This window comes from Pseudoliparis swirei, chromosome 5 (assembly GCF_029220125.1).
Source record: "Pseudoliparis swirei isolate HS2019 ecotype Mariana Trench chromosome 5, NWPU_hadal_v1, whole genome shotgun sequence".
Taxonomy (NCBI): domain Eukaryota; kingdom Metazoa; phylum Chordata; class Actinopteri; order Perciformes; family Liparidae; genus Pseudoliparis; species Pseudoliparis swirei.
Window position 1 is genome coordinate 5,754,339 of NC_079392.1, and position 24,986 is coordinate 5,779,324.

At 40.8% G+C, this 24,986-nt stretch overlaps 2 protein-coding genes across 5 annotated transcripts; one reads left to right on the forward strand and one right to left on the reverse strand.

The window, feature by feature from the left end:
- Positions 1–4,669: 4,669 nt before the first annotated feature.
- On the reverse strand, positions 4,670–17,190 carry LOC130193620 (mucolipin-3-like). Of its 4 annotated transcripts, XM_056414213.1 has the most exons (11): positions 16,692–16,850; positions 14,725–14,895; positions 14,030–14,171; positions 13,841–13,916; positions 13,646–13,742; positions 12,776–12,925; positions 12,543–12,644; positions 11,802–11,924; positions 11,062–11,268; positions 10,795–10,925; positions 4,670–6,302 (listed from the first exon to the last, which is right to left on the reverse strand). In XM_056414213.1, the coding sequence occupies exons 1-11, from the start codon at positions 16,695–16,697 to the stop codon at positions 6,263–6,265; spliced, it is 1,245 nt and encodes a 414-aa protein (XP_056270188.1). In that variant the 5' UTR covers positions 16,698–16,850; the 3' UTR covers positions 4,670–6,262. The 4 variants fall into 4 exon arrangements, with proteins under 4 accessions (XP_056270188.1, XP_056270190.1, XP_056270189.1 ...); XM_056414215.1 differs by lacking the exons at positions 4,670–6,302; positions 16,692–16,850 and adding an exon at positions 16,904–17,190 and having other exon boundaries at positions 10,138–10,925; XM_056414214.1 differs by lacking the exons at positions 4,670–6,302; positions 16,692–16,850 and adding an exon at positions 16,865–17,189 and having other exon boundaries at positions 10,138–10,925.
- A 3,018-nt stretch (positions 17,191–20,208) lies between these two features.
- LOC130193619 (zinc finger protein OZF-like) lies at positions 20,209–24,740 on the forward strand. Its single transcript, XM_056414211.1, has 2 exons — positions 20,209–20,262; positions 22,158–24,740. The coding sequence occupies exon 2, from the start codon at positions 22,178–22,180 to the stop codon at positions 23,672–23,674; it is 1,497 nt and encodes a 498-aa protein (XP_056270186.1). The 5' UTR covers positions 20,209–20,262; positions 22,158–22,177; the 3' UTR covers positions 23,675–24,740.
- Positions 24,741–24,986: the final 246 nt, after the last annotated feature.

Consider the following 24,986-nt stretch of genomic DNA (forward strand, 5'->3'; position numbering starts at 1 on the left):
TATCATTTGTCGAGTTTCTGTTGTGTGTAAATAAAATGACTTCATGAAAGAAGGAAAAAAAAAAGAAAACATGCCATTTAAGTTCTCGTTCCCATTTTAAAATCCAAATCCATTAATGAAAGTCTCATCACAAACTCGTCACACGTCTCCTCCGGAGTCCATTAGCAGACGTGATGTAACTTGTAGCAACTCCAGCAAATCTGCATACGACTGACATATTTCATTGTCAATGGTTTTTTAATCTCCCGTCTCATTACTGATATGTTCTGCATACATTTATTTCTTTGTTTGCCTCGGCGATCTGTGTACGCGCTAACGTGCTAAACCTCGCCGACTGCTGACAAATGTTTTTAATTGCTACTTTTGTTGCGGCGCACATTTCTTTTGATCATTAAATTCTGCTGATTAGTTCTGCCTCCCACGGAGCCACATATTAATGCAGTGAGCGCGGAAACAAATTACGCCATTGTTTCCCTGCCATTTGACAGAGGAAAAAGTACTTAATTATGTTTCAGTGAGCAGTTTTTCTGCAAGTGTGCTATAAATGTAACATGATTTTATTTTGAGGCTAATTTGAGGGCGACTGTGGGCCGGTGGTTAGCGGGTCCGTCTCGGTTCAATCCCCGCCCTAGTCGATGTGTCCTTGAGCAAGACACTTCACCATGAATTGCTCCCTGTTGCTGTGTCTGCGGTGTATGAATGTAACAGGATTGTAAGTGGCTTTAAAATAATTTGTGTCTTTTAATGTCAAACAGGGGAGGTCTAAGATGATGAGAGTATAGAACAAGCATGCCCGGTGTGTTATTTAAAAAAAAAGTACATTTAAATTTATTTAACCAGGAAAAGCCTCATTGAGATAAAAAAAAATCTCCTTTACAAGAGTTTCCTGGTCAAGACAAGCAGTAGCACATTAAACAAAGTTTCAGACATACAACATAAAACAGTGACAGACAATAAAAAACATTTAAAAAAAAAAAAATTTGCCACCGACAGATGAAGGAATGAGCGACAACCTTTCCTCTCATTGTTCGCGCTCAGTCCGGCAGCAGAGCGCCTCGTGAAGCCGTCCGGCTCCGGCAGGATTCACATCGGCCCAAACTGTCCACTGCACCAGGCTCACGGTTAGTTTGACACAATTCTGGATGACTCTACAAAATACTTTTCAAGTGACACCTCACAACTCGGTGAGAAATTCGCGATCAATCACAACCCACCTGTCGTGTGACGTTGGCATAAATTTGAGTAGCAGTTACCATTAAAAAAAAAACTCTTATACTTATTTGAACTTGAGTAGATATTCTGACTTTTAATACATCTTTGTATCAATCCTCTTTTTATTTCTGGTCCTCTCCTTTTCCGACTATATCTGGATTAAAACACAGATTAGCACTTCAGTGGCACTTAAATGGCTCTTATTGTGGTACTTTTGTAGTTCGATTATGTTGAGGAAATGTTACTTTCTGTATTCTTGTTGTTCTTAGTTTGTACTCTTGGTTGATGCACTTATTGTTTGTCGCTTTGGATAAAAGCGTCTGCTAAATGACATGTAATGTAATAATATAATATTGGCCGAGACAACATGTTCCGGTCTGTGGTGGCTGGGGCGTCGTTAGGCTCAGCTGCGGAGGGGTGTGGGCTCAGGGAACAGGTGCCGGGAAGAGGCCTAATTGGCCTCAGCTGATCCCAATTAGGCCTCTTCCCGGCACCTGTTCCCTGAGCCCACACCCCTTCCGCAGCTGAGCCTAACGACGCCCCAGCCACCACGCGGTCTAATAATAAGCTCCTATCGATAAACACAAACAGACGTTTGATTCCAAGTTCAAATCGGTATGTTTTCTGGTTCGAGTTTACATTTTTATTGTGAGAAATATATTTTTGTTCTCAGTTAGAAGAGATGCTTTGAGGTGTATGCTCTTGTGTGCCTCTTTAGAAAGCCCGACATTGTATCTTCAGTCACACGAGACATATATATATATATATATATATAATGCAGAAAAAAATCTTTGTCTGCTGTCACCTCCTTGGTAAAGAGGTAAAGTATGTCAACAAACAGTCACACAGCTGTTTTCCACTTGATGATTGCTGTTACATCCTGCTCACTGTGATCAACAAGTCAACACCGACTGTCTAAGACATAACTCTCTAACCTTTAGTATGCCGGAGTGATGGATGGTACTCATCAGTATTCATCTCTGGATCTGCTTCTCTCTCTCGGGCACTCAGTTATTTCACGGGCATGGTAAACTGGATGGTATACTGCATATAGATGATCTTTCTGTCTCTGCATTTGTCTCTTTCTCCTGAATTATTGTGCTTCGAGCGCAAAAAAACACAGCAGCCTGCATCCCAGCGTCACGGCTGATATGTGCTGATCCAGGGAGTATATAATATACATGCACATATATCTGAAGCGTTGAAATGCTGAACGATGGAACCGTTTTTAAACCAGCAATATTTGCAGAAAAACAAAGTCGAACTGGAACTCATGGGTATGGTTCCAGAAAAAGGACCCTATTAGAAAATCATCAAGCCATTACATTTAGCTGATGCTTTTATCCAAAGGGAATTACAATTATGTTACATTCATACACCGTAGAAACAGGGAGCAATTTAGGGTTAAGTGTCTTGCTCAAGGACTCATTGACTAGGGGGGGGGATTGAACCGCCAATCCTCTGATTGAATGTCAGACCTGCTAACCACTGACCCACAGTCACCCCACGACATTTGTAAAAATGCAAATGCCATGCGTTTGTCCAACGAGGGATTATAAATGAAACTACTTCATGTTGTGATTTATTTAGTATTTCTTATATTTAGTGCTCTCTAACAAATACCGTTTCCCACAAGGCAGCTCACACCAGTAATTGGTGAACTTGACTTGAGGCCATTTGAGAGGTTACAAAACTGGAGATGTTGATCTTCCTGGATCAGAAAAGTACAAAAATCTCAAAAGCAAAGAAGAAAGAGAATATAAGGCTGATGAAGGTAAAAACATGTTGTTTATAACGTTAAATATTTGCATGGAGATCTTCATATTTGGCTGTGGGATTGACTGAACCTACAGTGGAAACATGTCTCAATGTTTATTTTTATTTTTATCACAGTTCAGAATCATTCACCAAATATGAAGATCTTTAAGCAAATATTGAGTTTCATTAAAATGATGTTTTCCCTGCATCAGACCTTCAAAAACCTTTGCTTTTGAGATATTTGTACTTCTCTGGTCTAGGAAGATCAACATCAGTCAAAAAGAGGTATTTGAGGTTGCATCATTCCTCTGTTTTAGAAAGGCTTTGAAGTGTCCGTCAAAGCCCAGGCCAGCAGCCTCTTACTCTCATTGTACTCTAAGCTTTCTGTATTTATGCTTTACTTAAGTCTCAAAGCCACCTATTAAATGTCACTTCTCCTCCGAGGAAAATCTGCCTCATCCGTTCAGACACCTCTGCTGCTCGTAACCAGCTCGTCTAACAGAGGCCGTGCTCTCGTGACACATTTATGCTCCTGAGAGCTCTCGTTTCATCTCCCCGCAACCGATTATTCTGTATTTTACAGTCGTTGCTCCTCTGTAATCCCCAGCGTGCCAGCTTCAGGCCTGGCTTGAAGGAGTTAAAGAAACTCCAGCGTTATGAAAGATGTGTGAATCTACCAACATCTATACTGATAGTTGTGTTTGAGTGACTATCTGAATCAGGAGTGACAAAAACAACATTGTCCGTAAGTCATTTTTCAGTAATTTAACTTTATTACTAAAAGTCGTTTCATTAGAAACGTGTTACTTTCTCGCATCGGAATACATTAACACGGATGAAACTGTAATTGGTGTTTTATGTGCCAAACATGTGCAATTCAAACACATCTGGGGTCAGCTAGGGATGTTTTTGGGATGTTACGAGATGATAGTTCAAAGCACATTTCCCAATATATTATTGTGCACTACCATTCAGAAAAATATGAGATTCCTGCAGATTCAGCAGATGGTGAAGTTGGATGGAAAGGCGCAGATGAACTGTGGCGTGTCTGCATAGAGGGGAGGGGGTTACACTGGGTGCATGTGATGGGCTATTGAAAACTGTCAACAGTCTGTGGTTTATAGTCTCAGGCAATGCAACTCCCTCTGTGCTAGAAATGAAGTACAATAATGTTGACAAAGTAATCTCAGCGCAGGCCTTGTTTTCCTAGGAAGGGAAACAGGATCTGGCACTTCTGAATTGGTCGTGAATAACTTGAAATGGCTCTCGACTAAGTGGTGGAAAGCAAAATGCATTAAAAAAACGATTTCAGATTGCTTTTGCAATTGATAATTACTTAATAATCAGATATTCTGGGGAAACTGCTTCCTCCTGGGTACATGACTAAAACAAGCTGGCGCTCCTGTTTCATAGCATGCTGTGGTCAGACCTTTCCATTGAGAAGTGGCTCTGCAGCAGTAAAGTATTGCAACATAAGCATATCAGTTGATAATCTAAATATATTAACTATACCACACGAAAGCATACTCACTGTACAGACATTCAGTTTTTTTATATTTACGACGTCTTCTTCGATATGCTCGCCAAGTGCCAGGTGAGGAAGAATAAATCCAGTCCGTTGCCTCCTGCCCGACCAGACAACAGATGCACCACGGTAATGTCAAGAGATGTTTGGTCATTTCAGGGAGAAAGACAGATGCAAATTAATAATAACTTTATTATCTATGCATGTTTAATGTATTCTTCTCCGTGGACCAGTTTAACATGCATGTGCTGACTAAAATCATATATTTAGTATCACATTATATGGTTCTTTACTGGCTTGACACTTTTATTTTGAAAGTTGTAATTTTCTTTTGGAGAGTTCAGTTATTGTAATTATTTCTGGGAAGGTGAATACAAAGTTATTTTAAACATTTCAACACTAGTACAAACCCATCTTGGTGACTTCGTATTTAGTGCTCACACCCAATTAAACATATTTATTTAACTCCCAAACATGTCTTTACATAGTACACGTGTCTGAGATCATAAACTAATGTAGGAGAGACGTAGGCGGGGCTCCCCGTGCTCTCGACACGCCTCGACTCACGTGATTGGCCGTCCCTCTCGTCGGCGCTTTAGGGCTCCCGGCTGAACGACAAGAGGTGCGCCGCGCCGCCGTCTCAAACCAAGGGCCCGACCGTTCCAGATGAAGATTTTGTGAGTCTCATCCAGCGTTCCCAGTCCAGCCGGATGGAGGAGCAGCGAGTCCTGCCGCTTCCTGGCGTCAGCCAATCCAAACCGGACTGACTTCGAGAGACGAGATCGCGTCACAAAAACTCCCTTTGTTCTTCTTCTTTTAATCGCGTTTTTTGTTTTGTTTTTTGGAAACGCAAAACTCGCGCACGGCTGCAAGAGACACTCAGGAACCAAGATCTCAAACGTTACAAAGCGGGTCGCTGGATATCGGAGTGTCGGTGTTCCTAAGGCGTACAGACTTGTTTTAAGACGTTGGTGCGTGGTGCCGTCACACCAACTGGGTTGTGTTTGGACTAAATGGACACGCGCCACACTGGAGGGATGTTCTGCTTCACGATGACGGACAAGAAGAAGGTCATATGGACCCATCTCAAGCCGTTAAGCACATTGGAATTCATATTCTGCTTATTTCAGATTCCATTGCGGCTTTCAGAGCAACGCGAGTTGATCTCTCCAACGACGACTCTTCAAAACAATCATTTCCTCTGGGAAAATAAAGTCCACATCCACCGCGACTCCTGCAGTCGTGACTGTTTGAGCCGTTCATGGTTTCTATTGGCCTCCCCAGATCGCTTCTCAAGACTTGTCTGGGTGGAGCTATTATCGCCACGACCAGGAACGGGATTTTATTTTTATTGCAACATTACAAGGAATTAATGTGAGGAGAACAAAATTATATATTAGCTTTTTGTATTGTAACCTTCTCTAGACAACGGAGGAATAAAATCTTGCGATTTTTCAGTTCACTCATTTATTATTCGACCTCGATTCATCCTCGGTGTACAGCATTGCCAGATGACACGTCACAATCGTGTTTTACCATCTACGTTATAAATAAGTGCGTTTTTAAAAGTGCTCTGTGCGTCAAAGATCAGACTTCATTCATCTCTCAAGCTCTGTCAAGTCAGCACTGAAAAACTGCTGCTTCACATGAAATCACTCAGCTGAAGAATCCAGTGGCATGTACAACAAAACCCACTGGCATCATGTGAAAAGTGTTGGGACCCTCTGAATATATTAAACTTTGTAATACATCCACATTGAATGCCTGCTATGCCTCTGAAGACAGCGTCTCCTCATGCTTCCTGCACCTGGAAGGAGAAAATAGATCAGCTTATGTCCACCAATTATATTAGAGTATTTTAAAAAGGTGCTTTGGCAACCCCCAGTTAAGTTAGTGCTGATAAAGGACATTCAGAACAGTAGATATTGCAATACAGGGTTCATATGGTCATGGAAAACCTGGAAAAGTCATGGAATTTTTTTATGGTTATTTCCAGGCCTGGAAAAGGCTTTAAAAAAAAAGTAATTCCTAAAAAAATTCTGGAAAATTCATGGAAATGTGTTACTAAAATTAATGTGGAATCGGTGTGTGCTTATGCCAAGACGTTGTCGGACACCGTAATTTTCTCTGGCCCTCTCCCAAATTTGCAGACAGACGAATTGTATAGCCGAATGTCGTCTTTCAACCGCTGGCTGTCGAGGTGGTGCCCAGCGAATAATGTGGGCTACGTAGACAACTGGAAGACTTTCTGGGGAAAACCTGATCTGATGAGGAGAGACGGCATTCATCCCACGTTGGACGGAGCGCGTCTCATTTCTGCGAATATGACCAAGTTGATCACCGGACTTAATCCATGACAACCCAGGGTTCAGATCAGGAACCGGGAGCAGAGTTGTAGTTTAACACCCTTCTCTGCTCTTCCATTCGAGCAGTTACCCACCCTTGACTTTAGAGTAGAGACTGTGTCTGTCCCACGGCCACTTCAATTAAATAAATCAAAAGTAAGCAGAAGAGGAGTCGTACACAATAACCTTATACAAGTTAACACCATTATTTCAGCAGTGCAACAAAATAGGTCTATTAAATGTGGTCTCCTAAATATTCGATCTCTGTCATCTAAAGCTGTGTTACTGAATGATTTAATATCAGATAATCACATTGATTTATGTTGCCTAACTGAAACCTGGCTGAGCCATGAAGAATATGTCTGCCTGAATGAATCGACTCCTCCAAGTCATATTAATACTCACATTCCTCGAGGCACCGGTCGAGGAGGTGGAGTAGCAGCCATCTTTGAATCGAGCCTATTAATTAATCCTCAACCAAAATTACACTACACCTCATTTGAAAGCCTTGTTCTTAGTCTTTCACATCCAACCTGGAAAACACTACAGCCAATTCGATTTGTGATTCTGTACCGCCACCAGGTCCATATTCAGAGTTTATATCTGAATTCTCAGAATTTATATCAAGTTTGGTTCTTAAAACCGATAAAGTTATTATTGTTGGAGATTTTAATATCCATGTGGATGTTGATAATGATTGCCTTAGTGCTGCATTCATCTCCTTGTTGGACTCGATTGGCTTCTGTCAGAGAGTACAGAAACCCACTCACAGCTTTGGCCACACGCTTGATCTTGTTCTTACTTATGGCGTTGACATTGAGCATTTGAACGTCTTCCCACAGAATCCTCTTCTGTCAGACCACAACCTCATAACTTTTGAATTTATACTACCGGAGTGTACTCCGTTAGTCAAAAGTTTTTACACTAGATGTCTAACTGATAGTGCTGTAGCTAAATTTAAAGAAGCGATTCCTTCTGTATTTGATTCGATACCACGTCTCAATATAACAGAGGACTCCTGGTCTAACTTTAGTCCGTCCCAGATTGATCATCTTGTTGACAGTGCCATAGGCTCTCTGAGAATGACACTGGACTCGATAGCCCTCTGAAGAAGAAGACAGTGAGGAAGAGGAGGTTTGCTCCCTGGTATAACCCTCAGACCCGCAAACTGAAGCAGACGTCACGAAAGCTTGAACGCATATGGCGTTCAACTAATCTCGAAGAATCCCGCTTAGTTTGGCGAGATAGTCTTAAAACATATAAGAAGGCCCTCCGTAATGCCAGAGCAGCCTATTACTCATCAATAATAGAAAAAATAAAACAACCCCAGGTTTCTCTTCAGCACTGTAGCCAGGCTGACAGAGAGTCACAGCTCTGTGGAGCCGAGCATTCCTATAAACCTTAGTGGTAATGACTTTATGAACTTCTTTAATGAAAAGATTTTAACTATTAGGGACAAGATTAATAATCTCTTGCCCATAACCAGTGCCAATCTGTCAAGTGGAATGGCCTTGGAAACCGCTGTATGCCCTGGTGTATATTTGGAGGGATTTTCTCCTATCAACCGTGACCAATTATCTTCAACGGTTTCTACTTCTAACACATCTACCTGTCTCTTGGACCCCATCCCGACGAGGCTGCTTAAAGACGTTTTGCCTTTAATTGGCGGCTCTCTATTAGATATTATCAATGTGTCTCTGCTAACAGGCCACGTACCACACTCCTTCAAGGTGGCTGTTATTAAACCTCTCCTGAAGAAGCCCACTCTGGATCCAGAGGTGTTGGCTAACTACAGACCGATCTCTAACCTCCCCTTCCTCTCCAAGATCCTTGAGAAAGTGGTCGCAAATCAGTTGTGCGACTTTCTACATCATAATAGTTTATTTGAGAAATTTCAATCAGGATTTAGAAAACACCACAGCACCGAGACGGCACTGGTGAAAATTACAAATGACCTCTTAATGGCAGCAGATAAAGGACTCCTCTCTGTCCTGGTCTTGTTAGACCTTAGTGCTGCATTCGACACCATTGACCATGACATCCTGTTACAGAGACTGGAGCAGTCGATTGGCATTTCAGGCACGGCACTAATTTGGTTTAAATCCTATTTATCAGATCGATCTCAGTTTGTATTTGTAAACGATGACGCCTCGATAACCACCAATGTTAATCACGGAGTTCCACAAGGTTCTGTGCTTGGACCAATTTTATTTACCTTATACATGCTTCCTTTGGGCAATATTATCAGGAAACACTCCATAAACTTTCATTGTTATGCAGATGACACTCAACTATATTTATCGATAAAACCAGAGGAGAGCAACCAACTCTGTAAAATTCAAGCATGTCTTAAAGACATAAAAACATGGATGACCTGCAACTTCTTGATGTTAAACTCAGACAAAACCGAAGTAATTTTAATCGGCCCTGAGCACCTCAGAGATCAATTATCTGGTGATGTGGATTCTGTAGACGGCATTGCCCTGGCATCCAACACCACTGTAAAGAATCTTGGCGTTATCTTTGATCGACTTGTCCTTTAACTCCCACGTAAAGCAAATCTCAAGGACTGCATTCTTTCAACTACGTAATATTTCAAAAATCAGGCACATCTTGTCTCAAAAAGATGCAGAGAAATTGTTTCACGTTCGTTACTTGAGACTGGATTACTGCAACTCCTTATTAGCAGGCTGCTCTAATAAATCTCTTAGGTCCCTCCAGTTGATCCAGAATGCTGCAGCTCGTGTTCTCACTAAAACTAAGAAAAGAGATCACATCACTCCTGCACTAGCTGCTCTGCACTGGCTCCCAGTAAAATCAAGAATCACTTTTAAAATTCTTCTCTTAACCTACAAAGCCTTGATTGGTGATGCTCCATCATATCTTAAGGAGCTTGTCGTACCATATTGCCCACTAGAGAGCTACGCTCACTAAATGCGGGACTACTTGTAGTTCCTAGAGTCTTAAAAAGTAGAATGGGAGCCAGAGCCTTTAGTTATCAAGCTCCTCTTTAATGGAACCAGCTTCCAATTTCAGTCCGGGAGGCAGACACAGTCACCTCGTTTAAGAGTAGACTTAAGACCTTCCTCTTTGACAGAGCTTATAGTTAGGGCTGAATCAGGTTTGCCCTGGTCCAGCCCCTTGATATGCTGCTATAGGCTTATAGCTGCCGGGGACGTTAGGATGCACTGAGTACCTATCTCCTCTTTTTCTCTCCTTAAGGATGAATTTTCATCTCTCAATCACACGTTACTAACTCTGCTTTCTCCCGGAAGTCCTTTTGACTTTCGTCTCATGGGGTCATCGGACCCTATGAGACGGCATAGATCCTATCTGCCTGATGGATCGTCTGGGTCGTGGAATTCCTGCTCATGACTACGCCACTGTCCTGTTGAGACTCCGCCCCCTCCTCCCCACCGCCATCTGCCTGATGGATCGTGGAGGTCTCCATCGTGGAATATGCCTACTATGAACTATTCATACACTCTGTCATATTCATTGAATGTATTTTAACTCTAAATCTGTCCTTCTGTACACATTACATCTATTGCATCTGTCCATCCTAGGAGAGGGATCCTCCTCTGTTGCTCTCCTGCAGGTTTCTTCCCTTTTTTTCCCCCCTGAAGGGTTATTTGGGAGTTTTTCCTGGTCCGATGTGAGGTTTTGGGGCAGGGATGTCTATGTGTACAGATTGTAAAGCACTCCGAGACAAATTTGTAATTTGTGAAATTGGGCTATACAAATAAACTGAATTGAATTGAATTGAATTAATTTAGTTTGAATAAAAGAAAAAAATATTTATATAAATATTTATTCTTTTAATCAAACTATTGTCTCGTTTATTTTTGTCATTTAAGGTATATATACTCGTGTATACACTGAGATTTCACCAAATGTTTGTTCCTGGAACTCCATTGGTCAACACGCGTATGACCTCTGTACAATATGACCGACCTGGTAATGCAGCCGTTCAGGAAGAAGCCTTTGCTCTCGTCAAATCTGTACATCCCAGAATTCGGCAGATCTTTGCAGACCGACAGGAAGTTGTGCAGCTCTGATGTCAGGTTCCCACTCAGCTGCTGCTTCTGAATGAGGAGCAACAAAAGGGGAGTTAATACCGTTTAATAGCTAATTAAATATTACTCTTCTCCAAGCGACCGGCGTACAAATCATCCTCCGGAAATAATAAGGGGTTACAAATATTTAACGAGTAAACGTCACCTTTATCCTGTAATAGGTGTCGGTGATGATTGTGATGAAGAGGTTGAGGATCATGTAGATGAAGAGCGAGATGAAGGTGTAGCGGTAGACCCGGCTGAAGAGCCACACCAGGGTGCTCTTCCGCTTCATTTCCTGGAAGGTGGCGAACATGTCGTCTCCGTTGATGAGGGAGAACAGACACTCGGACATCGTGTTCAACGTCTGGAACTAAACACCCAAAAGGTCCAAGAGGAGAAAAAGAGGTATTAATTTGAATCTGTCCAGATGACAAAAGGTAACCGTATCTTCTACCTGGGTAAAGGTTACAGTACAACAGTGTTGGAATACTTGTTGCGAATAACTAAAGCCAAGTGTGAAGTGGACAGTACCAAAAATAATGATTTTGTGGACTAGTTCATTTCATATTTATTATATCATTGGATTATAATCAATGATGCACTCATATCTGAATTACTGTAATGTTGCAGCTGATGTACAGTGCTAATTAATACAAGTATGTACTGCTGTGTAACTTGCAATAAATCAGTTATATATTTAATTATATATTAATATATTTTTTATTTATTTATAATTTAATTGTATATATATAATTTATTGTATGTATAATCATATATATTTAATTATATATAATTTAATATATGTAATTGTATAATTTAATATTATATATATAATTAAATTGTATATATATTTACTTATATATTTATTTAATTATATATATTTATCATGTAAACCACGCTCGCCTTCTCGTGATACGGGCCCAGGACGATCCAGCCGCAGAAGCAGTAACTCATGTAGATTATCCCAGCGCAGCAGATGAACCGGATCACATTCGGGAACGCCGCCCTCATCGTCAGGATGAGGATCTGAAAATGGCCACAGACAACGGATATTGGTAAAAGATCAGGTAAAAAGTCTCGTCTTTTAACGGCTTCCTGTGATTTGGTGCAAACACCAGGAATATGGGCCTGAGATAAAGAGCGTATACATATACGTATACATGTGATGTCAAGATACGATGTTGCACTGCTATAGATACATACATAGTTACAGTGGTAAAATACTATTCTCTGGTGTTTAATGAAGTCTCTACATGGGTGTGTAGAGGCCCATCTCCAGTGTTCTAAAGGTACATTGTGTTATCGCCTTAGAAGACTAACGGAGGGGTAGAAAACCCTTGAAAACCATTTTTATGTGAGCGCAGCTGAAAACAGTTATGCTGGTGAGAGAAGATTTAAAACTGGCCTTCCTTTGAGCCACAAGTTTGAAGAACAACATAATATTTCAAATAAAAATCATTATTTCTAACCTCGTCAATGTCTTGACTCTTTTTTTCTATAAATTTCACAATAAATTTGATAAATAAAAGTGAGTTTTCATGGAAAATACCAAATTGTCTGTGACCCTAAAGTTTTGAACGGTCGTGTATATGACATAACATATTTCAGGGTGCTCCACATGCGTTATGAATGATCTGGTCTTACATTATACTTCCTGAAGTAGCCCATGTAGCGGATGACCCCAATCCAGACAAACATGGTGCCGGTCCCAAGGAAGATGCTGCAGACGTCATAACTAGTGAGCACCTAAAAAGAAAGAGGAGATCTCTTAAATTGTGACAAAGGAACATCAAAGTGTGCATGCACAGTGGAGACGGCTTCTAATAGTCTCATCATGTAATCTATCAAACCACGTCATACTAGAGGATGCACATTACCTTCGTCTGGATCTCGATCTTGAGAATGGAGCCGATGATGGTCAAGACGTCGCTGACTATGATGAGGATGTACCAGCCGTTCAGAAACTCCAGCTTGTCGGACCACGGGACTCGATTACCACATTCTTTCTTGCAGTAGACCGTGTACTCCTGTTCACAACACAGTTAAGGACGGGCACGGTTTATATCTGGAAAGAGGTTCACTATAGTATATCCTCCAGTGGTGGAGAAAGTACTTTATTTATATATTATATATATATTTAATATATTATATTTATATATTATATATATATATATATTTAATATATTATATAATATATATATTTAATATATTATATTTGTATATACAGGACTGTCTCAGAAAATTAGAATATTGTGATGAAGTTCTTTATTTTCTGTAATGCAATTAAAAAAACAAATGTCATGCATTCTGGATTCATTACAAATCAACTGAAATATTGCAAGCCTTTTATTCTTTTAATATTGCTGATTATGGCTTACAGCTTAAGAAAACTCAAATATCCTATCTCTAAATATTAGAATATCATGAAAAAGTATACTAGTAGGGTATTAAACAAATCACTTGAATTGTCTAATTAACTCGAAACACCTGCAAGGGTTTCCTGAGCCTTGACAAACACTCAGCTGTTATAAATCTTTTTTTTTACTTGGTCTGAGGAAATATAAAAATTTCTGCTCAGAATTGGTCCCTCGGGTAGTTTCATCACATAAACACAAGTTCCACGCTGACCTGTCGTCATCCTGACCCCGTCTGTGCCGTGCATCGTCACGCTTATTGCAGCAATGAAGCGATCCGATGTTTGATAAATCCGATGTTTATTGAGCAGTGAAGACAATTAAATGACTTACAATGACATGGAAGTCGTAGCAGTCTGGCAGCTCCCGATACCTCACCGTCTGTAAATTTATTGACTTCAGGACAAATGTGATCTTGACAGAGAGCATCCTGGAGAGACACAGAGCCGACGTATTAACTGAGGCGTTGCACATCCCGTATTCAAACCACCGGGAGACGCTTTTCATTGAAATGCCGTGCTTGCAAACCTTTTGAAATGCAATATGAAACGTGGACTCGACTCCTGCGATGTCGGATGATCCATCGGATAAACATTAAAGCACTCTGTTAGATGCCACAGCAAAAAAGAAAAAAAGACAATTAAAAAAAATCCTTAAACACGTTTTCAGCATTCATTTTTTTTGTCATGCATAACTCCAATAATCCGGCCCACGTACCAGTTATCACTTCGATGTCGATGTCAAAGGTCTCGCTGGCCGGGAAGATGCTGGCGTTCCTGTAGAACTCCTGACACACCGTCATGGGGTGGTTTTTCTCATATTCGTGATTGCCCACCGTGATGTTGTGCAGATGATCATACTAGAAATTAATAATTGACATGTCTTAACAACAGTTCAGCGTCACAATCGACTCAACTAAATGACAGATATAAAAATATGACATGAACAAAGTTCAATCCCATGATGCTTGTTAGGTAAGCTCTATGGCCTCACACATGCAGGCGGTTATATAATAGTAATAACACATTTACAACTAGAATGGGCACTCGGTAGAGCGTATACCTTCGCGTATCACAAGATTGGGTTTTGAATTATGAACATGTTGGAATTAGTTGCAAGCCAATTGGATACAAATTGACCGTGCTATGGTAAAAATAAGATTTTGACCTTTTCATGACCTTGACATTGACCTTTGACCCGATCGATCCCAAAATCTAATCAAATGTTCCCCGGATAATAACCAATCATCCCACCAAATTTCATGCGATTCGGTTTCATACTTTTTGAGTTATGCGAGTAACACGCATACAAATAAATAAATACACGCCGATCAAAACATTACCTTCCGCATTTTCAATGCGAAGGTAATAAAAGGAAAATGCCAAAATGCAAAAAACAATAACTGTCGTTGCCTGTTTCAGGATGTAGTCGATGTGGTCGTAGACGTCCGGCTGGCTGTAGACGGCGTAGTTCTCCATGCCTCCGTCGTCATCGTAATCTTTCAAGAAGAGGTGCTTGAACGTGATCAGATTTTCCTCCTTGAACGTGACGACCATCTGGTTGCTCAGCCCGAAAGACACCAACTAAAATGAAGGGGGCGGGGCTAGTGTTATCAGGGTGGATGAAGCCACACGGCACACAATTCACATTGTATTCATGGTCATCCATTTTACCTGGACGGTAATGATGGCAATTTTGAGGATCTGCAAGACGAGTTTAATAATAATAATAATAATAATAATAATCATTTATTTTATATAGCGCTTCTCAAGTCACCCGAAGTCGCTTTACAGAGTCCAGTAGTCATACACACACAGTCATCCCGGTGGTGGTAAGCTACATCAGTAGCCACAGCTGCCCTGGGGCAGACTGACGGAAGCGTGGCAGCCAATCAGCGCCTACGGCCCCTCCGACCACCACCAACATTCATTCACATCCATACGAACCGGGGTGAGGCTGCGGTGCATGTCTTTATGATGGTGGGGGAAACCGGAGTACCCGGAGTAAACCCACGCAGACACGAGGAGAACATGCAAACTCCACACAGAAAGGACCTGGAACGACCGGGATTCGAACCCAGGGCCTTCTTGCTGTGAGGCGACAGTGCTAACCACTGAGCCACCGTGTTTCCACGGTTTCCATCCGCGAGCGTGGTACTTCTCACATGGGTTCATGAAGTAATATTTGATCTTCCTCCTGAGACGCTCCACGCCTTCCTGGTCCTCCGAGCACCGGTGTTCGTGGTGGGGGGGGGGAGCCGTTTATGTCGTGCACGTCGTACAAGTCGCTCAAGTCACTGGAGTGATCCATATCTACGATAAAGTCACGGAGCATTTACGTTCAATACAAACCTGTGTGATATGTCAATATGAAGATTAATTTAATGCTAAACTAGAACGGGCACTCGGTAGAGCGCATACCTTCGCATATCACAAGATTGGGCATTGAATTATGAACATGTTGGCATTAGTTGCATGCCAATTGGATAAAAATTGACCACGCTATGGTAAAAAGATGTTGACCTTTTCATGACCTTGACCTTGACCTTTGACCCGATCGATCCCAAAATCTAGTCAAATGGTCCCCGGATAATGACCAATCATCCCACCAAATTTAATGCGATTCGGTTTAATACTTTTTGAGTTATGCGAGTAACACACATACACATAAATACATATAATAAATATCTAAATAAATACACGGCGATCAAAACATAACCTTTCGCATTTTCAATGCGAAGGTTATGATGGATCCTTTTGGTTTTTCCATTGACATGTTTTGGACTTGAACACAACGGTGTAGCCTCGGTGGCACTAATAATAATAATAAAACAACAGCAGTCGACTTCACAACAAACAACAACGCAAAGAAGGTTTAGTCTATGTTTACGTCCCTCAAATGTAATGCAACCGAAGCCTATTACCATGCAATAAATCCCTTATTTGTTGATGATTATAATGTTCATTTGTTTATTTACACCGTGTTTCGTGGAGTTTGTGATTCAACTCATATTTCTTAAGACCGTATGGTGATGTAGCGTTAGTTTCAGTCTATTTACAGACTTACAGGAAACAACACTATAGAATAGAAACACTTCCTGTAATTATAAAATGCAAAACCATTGCCCTCCAAAAAAAAAAAAAAGTTGAACACTTGAGAGTGATCAAAACTGAAAATTGAGCATGACTACATTTTCGGAATATATTTAGGTTATTATTCTTTCTCGTTTTAATTCCTATGAGGAAAACATCAACAACAACATCAAATCAACAACAATAGATGGTACGGGATTAATATGAAGCTCTTTGCTAGTTGTCTTTTCCCACATTGCAAATGGATGATCAAACTGTGAGGAATAAGGAAATGAAGTAAGGTGTACCTGCATATTGTTGAATAAAACACAACAGCTGACATGCACCTGATCAGCTTCCAGCTCAATCGATTACAGATGGATTACTACATATGGATTACTTGTCGTGTAGCTGTTCAGCTCATAGCCCGTCGATCATATGCAACAGTAAACAGGAAATACATACAACAGAATATACGAACCAATGTCGAGCAGCAGCTTATTCAACGTGTTGCGTTCACCTGTCAACTGTGTTGAGTCCGAACTGTTTCGGTCCAATACAGAGTCATAGAGTAGGAAATTACATTTCTACTTTTACTGAGAGAACCATGACTGAAGTCAAGTTATTCAAATGAAAGATCGCGTGTTGCCTTGTGGTCAAATTCCTCACGCAACGTGTGTCTCAGGTAACTTCTTACGGCGCTGCGACGTCATTTTTGCTGCCGGGCCCTGATTGGCTGTTGGATATGTCAGTCAATATGACCCCGCCCCCCTGCTCACACACAAACACACACACGCGCATACACCTGTAACCACTGGCAACCAAACATCGCTACGGATGAACGGAGAGGAAAACGTGGAGAGGATTTCAAGCTTCAGTGTTTTAATAATCGGTAAAACGACATGTTTATTTTATTCGTCATTTAGCTGATAAACGGTCGATGTGACGTTCGGGAGCTGCTTCTCCTGTGGGATTTACTAAAACAGCCAAGAGTTGAAACTTAATCCCGAGAGCTCTCTGACCACAGTGGCCTATGCTAAGCTAAGTGGTTAGCAGGCAAGTACATAATGCTCCACTAACTTTAAAGTTAAGTTATTCTGACGTGTTGTAGCTGTATTATGATACTGTCACGTGATAATGTCACACCTGTGGAGTTATACTAGCTAGCAGTGATGAAAAGTACTTCCTCATACCTCGAAGGGAAATATTTACTATATATTTTTTCACAACTAAGTACAGGTGGGGCGCAGGGGAAATGCAGAAAGACCTTTATTGATAACTTTCCATCTTACACAAGTTCAAAGTACAAGGACATACAACTACGTCATCAATAAATAAATGTTGTAATGCCTGTACCTTAGTGTAAATGCTTACGTTACGGCATTTACAGGTTACGCCTGCGCATGCGCGACAGCCGAGATTCTTGGCGACTTGCCAAGTCTTACCTCCGTGAGTTGGGCTTTTCTACTGTTGTCCTTCAAAACAAAAGCTCAACATTGAGCTTTTTTTCTTGTCTGATGGAGCAATCTGGTTTACTTGAAAGTGATTGCAATTGTATTTATTCTATTATTTGAAAAAGCTCAGATGCAGGAGTCACAAATGGTGATTCTCATATTTATTATTATTATAATTATTTAAATCTGAGGATGTCTGTAGAGCTGATGTGAACGTATTCACCAACGGGCTGACTTCAGAACCAATCCCAGATGAGAAAACGTTCATGAATACCACATTTGCCCCGAAAAACTCGTCAGTGTAGTAAATGAATTACCAAATAAAAGACCAGGAGCTGGATTACTGACAGACAGCTCACAGACGGCCTCAGACTGGCTGTCTGTGCTTATGAAACTACAAGCTGACAGACAGAGTTCAGTCACATGCATCACACTGACTGGAGTCACATGGCTTCGTGGCATTGTGATGAGAGCTGAACTTACATGAGTTGCACTGACTGATCATGTTGTCAGTGTCGTGTTGTAATGTAAACAAATACAACATTTATATTGGTGTTCATCCAGCTGCTCAATAAAATGTGTTTTTTCTTCTTCACATTGTGTGCGATGAACAAATATCTTACTTTTTATATCGCACTTAAATTCTGTGTTCCTGGTCTCATCAATTTGAAAGCTGGACCAAAGTGTTTTGATTTCATTCAATTAGAATTAGGCCAAATAAAAAGCCTCAAGTCATAAGTCCAGTCTGGACCGTCGGCACAAAGGTACTCGCTACCTCAGAGGTACATATTGTACTTGTTACTGTACTACTGCGAATATAAAACTGACTTATTGAAGGGACTGTTGTGTTCAAGCTCCTGCAAATTCACATTTATTTAGCCTGATATTAATTGCTTAGACTTGTTAAATATTTCCAATGTGTACTGATATTACTGTTACACTACACTTATTTAGCTTCATATTTATTGCTTATACTGTTAATGTTTCCACTCTGTTTCTGATATAAGACATTTTCCTAGCTTCTTATTCATTTCTGAGACTGTTAAATAAGTGACACACAGTTGTCTCCAGGAGAAATGCTGAGGCGGGTGGTGACGCAGCACGTGGACGAGGTCGTCGACGAGGCGTTTTGATTGATGATTGATTGATTGATTGATTGATTGATTGATTGATTGATATATTTATTTGTCGTTTGCCAGAGTACAGGTACAAAAGCATCGAAATTACAAGAAAGGGTGGATGAAAGATTACAGCATAACATGAGGGAAGAAGAAAAACACCAACCCCCCGACTATGCCCCGAGAGAGGTACAGTGTGGGAGCAGTACAGAAACACCTTAGCACATAAGCACATACATTTTAGACATGACTTGCAACGACTAGGAAGGGGAGGGAGGTAATCCAACAACTGGGTGATCTAAGCCCATCCATTGGGGCAGAAGGTAACCAGCACCGACAAGCAGCCAGCCGGGCGCCAACACAGCAGCGCCAGCCACAGCCCCGTCCGGTCCCACTGGAGGTAAAAAGCAGGCGAAGGCGTGGGATGGGGGGAGGGGGGTAGTGAATGCAATCAGTATTATTGAAAGTTCGTGTGTGCGTGTTCTGGTATGTCGTCCTCCCCCAGGCCACAACAGACAGAGTTCTCAGTCCGCAAGATGGTCGTTGCCATGGAGATAGCCTTGAAAGGTCCTGGGAGAAAACAACCACAGGTGTCTGTGGATAGGGGGAAGGAATGAGAGGTTCTCACTTCAGCGATCTTCAGGAGTTGTTGTTCCAGTAACGGCCTTGGCCAGGGCACCGTTCTGGTTGAGGGAGCCGCAAGCATATAATATTGGGATTGTTTGGTTTGCCAGCAGCTACATCCAATTTGCACCTGCTATTCCACCACTTTCTCCCATTTTTCAAATCGATCCAATTTCGTCGGGCAGCCTTAGGGGCTTTTAACGGCTGTCACCGTTTCCTTAATTTTCCGATAAACCAGGGCAACGCCAAATCCAAACAGCAGAAATCCTGTAATCATAGTTCGAATAGGTAGATGTCATCTCGTCCTCCACGGAAAGGCTGCTAGGCACACGACGTCCATCGTGTAACCAGCTGCAACGTCCGGCAGGACGGGCAGGTTCCCCGAACCCAAGCTTCTCGTCGAGAAGACGGTGTCAATTGCGTTGAGAGACCAGTTGATCAGATGATCAGTTGATCGGTCCATGGTTTTTAGTTCGAAGAGCGATGAGGAGAGAGTCTCTCAAGTATAAAACAAGACAAAACATGACGAGAGAAGCCAAGCAGGGAAGGGAAGGTCATGGGGAGGAGAGGGAGAGAAAAAGCGACCGCCTTCGAAGAGAGCCAAAGAAGCCTGTTGGACACGTTGACAGCGGCGTATGAGGACATCGTTTCTCAATTAGGAGAACATGAGCTACACACATCAGGTTGGTGCCGCTTCACGATTGTTCCCGGTCTTCGTGCTCGTTTCACGGCTTCAAGTCACAACATTTATATTGGCATGGTATTACTTATGGTATTACTCATGGTATTACTCATAGTATTACTCATGGTATTACTCATGGTATTACTTATGGTATTACTTATGGTATTACTCATGGTATTACTCATGGTATTACTCATGGTGTTACTCATGGTATTACTCATGGTGTTACTCAGGCTGTTACTCATGGTGTTACTCATAGTATTACTCATGGTATTAGTCATGGTATTACTCATGGTATTACTCATGGTGTTACTCATAGTATTACTCATGGTATTAGTCATGGTATTAGTCATGGTATTACTCATGGTGTTACTCATGGTATTACTCATAGTATTACTCATGGTATTACTCATGGTATTACTCATGGTATTACTCATGGTGTTATTCATGGTATTACTCATAGTATTACTCATGGTGTTACTCATGGTATTACTCATGGTATTAGTCATGGTATTACTCATGGTGTTACTCATAGTATTACTCATGGTATTAGTCATGGTATTACTCATGGTATTACTCATGGTGTTACTCATAGTATTACTCATGGTATTAGTCATGGTATTACTCATGGTGTTACTCATGGTATTACTCATAGTATTAGTCATGGTATTACTCATGGTATTACTCATGGTATTACTCATGGTATTACTCATGGTATTACTCATGGTATTACTCATGGTATTACTCATGGTATTACTCATAGTATTACTCATGGTATTAGTCATGGTATTAGTCATGGTATTACTCATGGTGTTACTCATGGTATTACTCATGGTATTACTCATGGTGTTACTCATGGTATTACTCATGGTATTAGTCATGGTATTACTCATGGTATTACTCATGGTGTTACTCATGGTGTTACTCATGGTGTTACTCATGGTATTACTCATGGTATTACTCATAGTATTACTCATAGTATTACTCATGGTGTTACTCATCATGGTGTTATTTATGGTATTTTTGTAGTTTGGCTTCTAGAAATGTTACTTTCTTGATTCTCTTAGTTCTGACTTTGTCCTCGTGGTTGAATTCACTTATTGTAAGTCGCTCTGGATAAAAGCGTCTGCTAAATGACATGTGATGTGATTTAACAGTTATGTATTGATAGAGCCCATTCTTCTAGATTTATATTAGTGTTTAGTTACATTACGAATTATGTAAAAAGGGGGATTGATGATATAAAACTGAATTATTGAAGGGACGATTGTGTTCAAGCTCCTGCAAATTCAGAATAACATCACATAGCAGATGGAATATGTGTCTGATAATAAATATTATGACTGCCTCTCAAAGCTAGGTACTCGCCTCACACAAACGCAACACACACTTGTTATCACGTTGTTACAATGAGAGAGGGGGACGAGGGCCCCCTCCTGTGAGAAAGGGGTGTGGGGGGGTGCAGCAGATCCGAGGTCAGGATGACTTCACATGTGGGGGCACGGAGGCCCGTACGTGGAAAGGGAGGCCGAGTTGTTTTGGGTTTTCAACTAGTGCCGACCGGAGAGGACTCCGCTGTGATTGCTCTCGCATCGAACTTGTATTTGACGCGTGATCAGAGAATAAATGCTCCCGTTGGAAAGGAGAGAACGAGAGAAGGTCGTACTTTACCACACCTCCAATTTTGATAGACGCTAACACGACACCTCAGAGGTACATGAACGTTTTACTGTACGACACCTCAGAGGTACATATTGTACTTTCAGATGATTTCACTTCTGATTTTTTCATGTTCTCCCTCAAAACCCTGACCTCATTCATGAATAAACCGATTGAATATTAGAGTTCAATATGAGATTCTTAAGATGTATAAATGTATTTTATTATTCTCCACAGATGTCCAGCAGCAGTTGGTGATGAAACAAGAGGTTCCCCCTGAACAGCAGGACTGGAGCTCCAGTCTGGACCAGGAGGACCCAGAGCCTCCAAACATTAAAGAGGAGCAGGAGGACCAGGAGAACCCAGAGCCTCCACACATTAAAGAGGAGCAGGAGGACCCAGAGCCTCCAAACATTAAAGAGGAGCAGGAGGACCCAGAGCCTCCACACATTAAAGAGGAGCAGGATGAACTCAGGATCAGTCAGGAGGGAGAGCAGCTTCAAAAGCTGGAGGAGGCTGGAATCAAGTTCTCATTCACCCCTGTAAAGAGTCAATATGATGATGAGGAAGCTCAGCTCTCAAAGTCCATAAAAACTGACAAAAGAGAGGCAGAACATTTGAAAACAGAAGCAGACGGAGAGGAAGTCAGATCCACATCAGATCCAGATAGTCCTTTACAACCAACTGCTGATGAGACGTCACAATCCTCTGAATGTGAGACTGATAACAGTGAAGATTGGAAGGAGACTCAGGAACCTCAGTCACGTTTAAACCCTTTGGAAAACAAAGAAGTCCCTGTAGGTGACATGGACTGTGGGACTGGAAACGCATCAATTAGCTCTTCTCAATATGCTGGAAGCTTTGGCCAAAAGAGACATCCGAAGAGACACTCTGGAGCCACAACAGGAGTGACCAGTTCTTCAGTTTGTGGTAAAACATTCAGACAAGCAGGCGATCTGAAACAACACTCAACTGTTCATACAGGAGAGAAACTATTCAGTTGTTCAGTTTGTGGTAAAACATTCAGACAAGCACGAAATCTGAAACAACACTCAGCTGTTCATACAGGTGAGAAACTATTCAGTTGTTCAGTTTGTGCTAAAACATTCAGTCAAGCAGGCCATCTGAAACAACACTCAACTGTTCATACAGGAGAGAAACTATTCAGTTGTTCAGTTTGTGGTAAAACATTCAGACAAGCACGAAATCTGAAACAACACTCAGCTGTTCATACAGGTGAGAAACTATTCAGTTGTTCAGTTTGTGCTAAAACATTCAGTCAAGCAGGCCATCTGAAACAACACTCAACTGTTCATACAGGAGAGAAACTATTCAGTTGTTCAGTTTGTGGTAAAACATTCAGACAAGCACGAAATCTGAAACAACACTCAGCTGTTCATACAGGTGAGAAACTATTCAGTTGTTCAGTTTGTGGTAAAACATTCAGTCAAGCAGGCCATCTGAAACAACACTCAACTGTTCATACAGGTGAGAAACTATTCAGTTGTTCAGTTTGTGGTCAAACATTCAGTCAAGCAGGCCATCTGAAACAACACTCAACTGTTCATACAGGTGAGAAACTATTCAGTTGTTCAGTTTGTGGTCAAACATTCAGTCAAGCAGGCAGTCTGAAACTACACGCAACTGTTCATACAGGAGAGAAACTATTCAGTTGTTCAGTTTGCGGTAAAACATTCAGACAAGCAGGCCATCTAAAACGACACTCAGCTGTTCATACTGGAAAAACAAATTAGCGTTCAGTTTTCAATAAAAGATTCCCTCTTCTCTGTGATTTAAAAAGAAATCACAATTGCATTGTTGAGGTCATCAGAAATAAATGAGACATTGTTGTTGTTGATGTTGTTAGCAGAGTTGATGTTCATGATAAGGTTGAAGACGTGTTCTTGCTTGTGTTGCTGCAAGTCTTAAACCTATATGATATATATTTATATGTATATATGTAAATCTATATTTTTTTCAGATATACATCTATATTTCTATATATATATATATATATATATATATATATAAATATAAATAGAGATTTATTTAAAAACAAATTCCTTTATATATATATATATATAGTGTATGTATTTTGTTAAGATTATTTCTTTACGTTTCTATATTTAATTTTGTTGGCTTTTATTTCTGTTCATTTTTGCTAGTTATTATTGACAATGTGAAACTGTTAAAAGACAAAATACTTGCAACGTCGATATCGCTGCTTCCACAACTTCCGGCTATGGCTCGGGTCAGCTGACCCTGAACTGGCCAATCAGAAGTGCCTCTCGGGTTGTTTTGCTGAGCGGTTCACACCAGAGAGACCGCGGGGAGACACGACGGTGGAGACCTCCATAAGAGGTGGTATTGTCGAAGTATTACTCCTTCATGATTTAACTATAATATTCTGATGTACCTGGCTTAATGTTTTTATTGTTTATGATAATAAACACATTATTATAAACACAGTATTTTTGCCACAGCTGAAGCTGAAGTTTTGTGATGGTCTAAAAATAATAATAAAATACTCTACTTTAAATGGTAATTTGTGTCTCAAATGTTTATCCATGAATTAAAAAAGCCAGAATGTTTAAACATGCTCATGTATGTTTTTTTCAAAGACGACAAAACAAAGTGATGTCATCCGGATCACAAGATGTCTCTGAGCTCCCTGAAGTGTTTCCTCGGTGGTCTGTGGTTTTCACATCATGCACATGAAGCTCAAACAATCCAAGGGATTGAACCAAAAGCTAAACTCATTTAGAAATGGAGGGTGGCTTCAATATAATAATAATAATAATAATAAAAATCTTCACGATTTTTGTGCTTTTTTGTTCCATAAATGTTCTTGCTCAAAGTTATCCACAATAATTTGGCTGGAAAGAAAGTGCTTACTCTGAGAAACACAGATTATAACAGGATTACATCTATAATCCTCAATCTGTAAATGCTGCACGGCACTCGGATTATTATCGGGCCAGGAAAAGATGAGGAAAGATGAGGAGCTGTATGAGTTTTAATTAATTTACACGTCTCTGTGGTAGTTCAGTTTTTGAGGCCATGTCT

Excerpts from the sequence above, each read along its gene's own strand:
- LOC130193619 (XM_056414211.1), top strand. The coding sequence starts at position 22,178 with ATGAAACAAGAGGTTCCCCCTGAACAGCAGGACTGGAGCTCCAGTCTG.
- LOC130193620 (XM_056414212.1), bottom strand. Across the intron at positions 14,172-14,724 it reads TCGACTACATCCTGAAACAG|TATGATCATCTGCACAACAT; the intron begins GCAACGACAGTT and ends ATTAATTTCTAG. Across the intron at positions 12,645-12,775 it reads AGATCGAGATCCAGACGAAG|GTGCTCACTAGTTATGACGT; the intron begins GTAATGTGCATC and ends CTTTCTTTTTAG.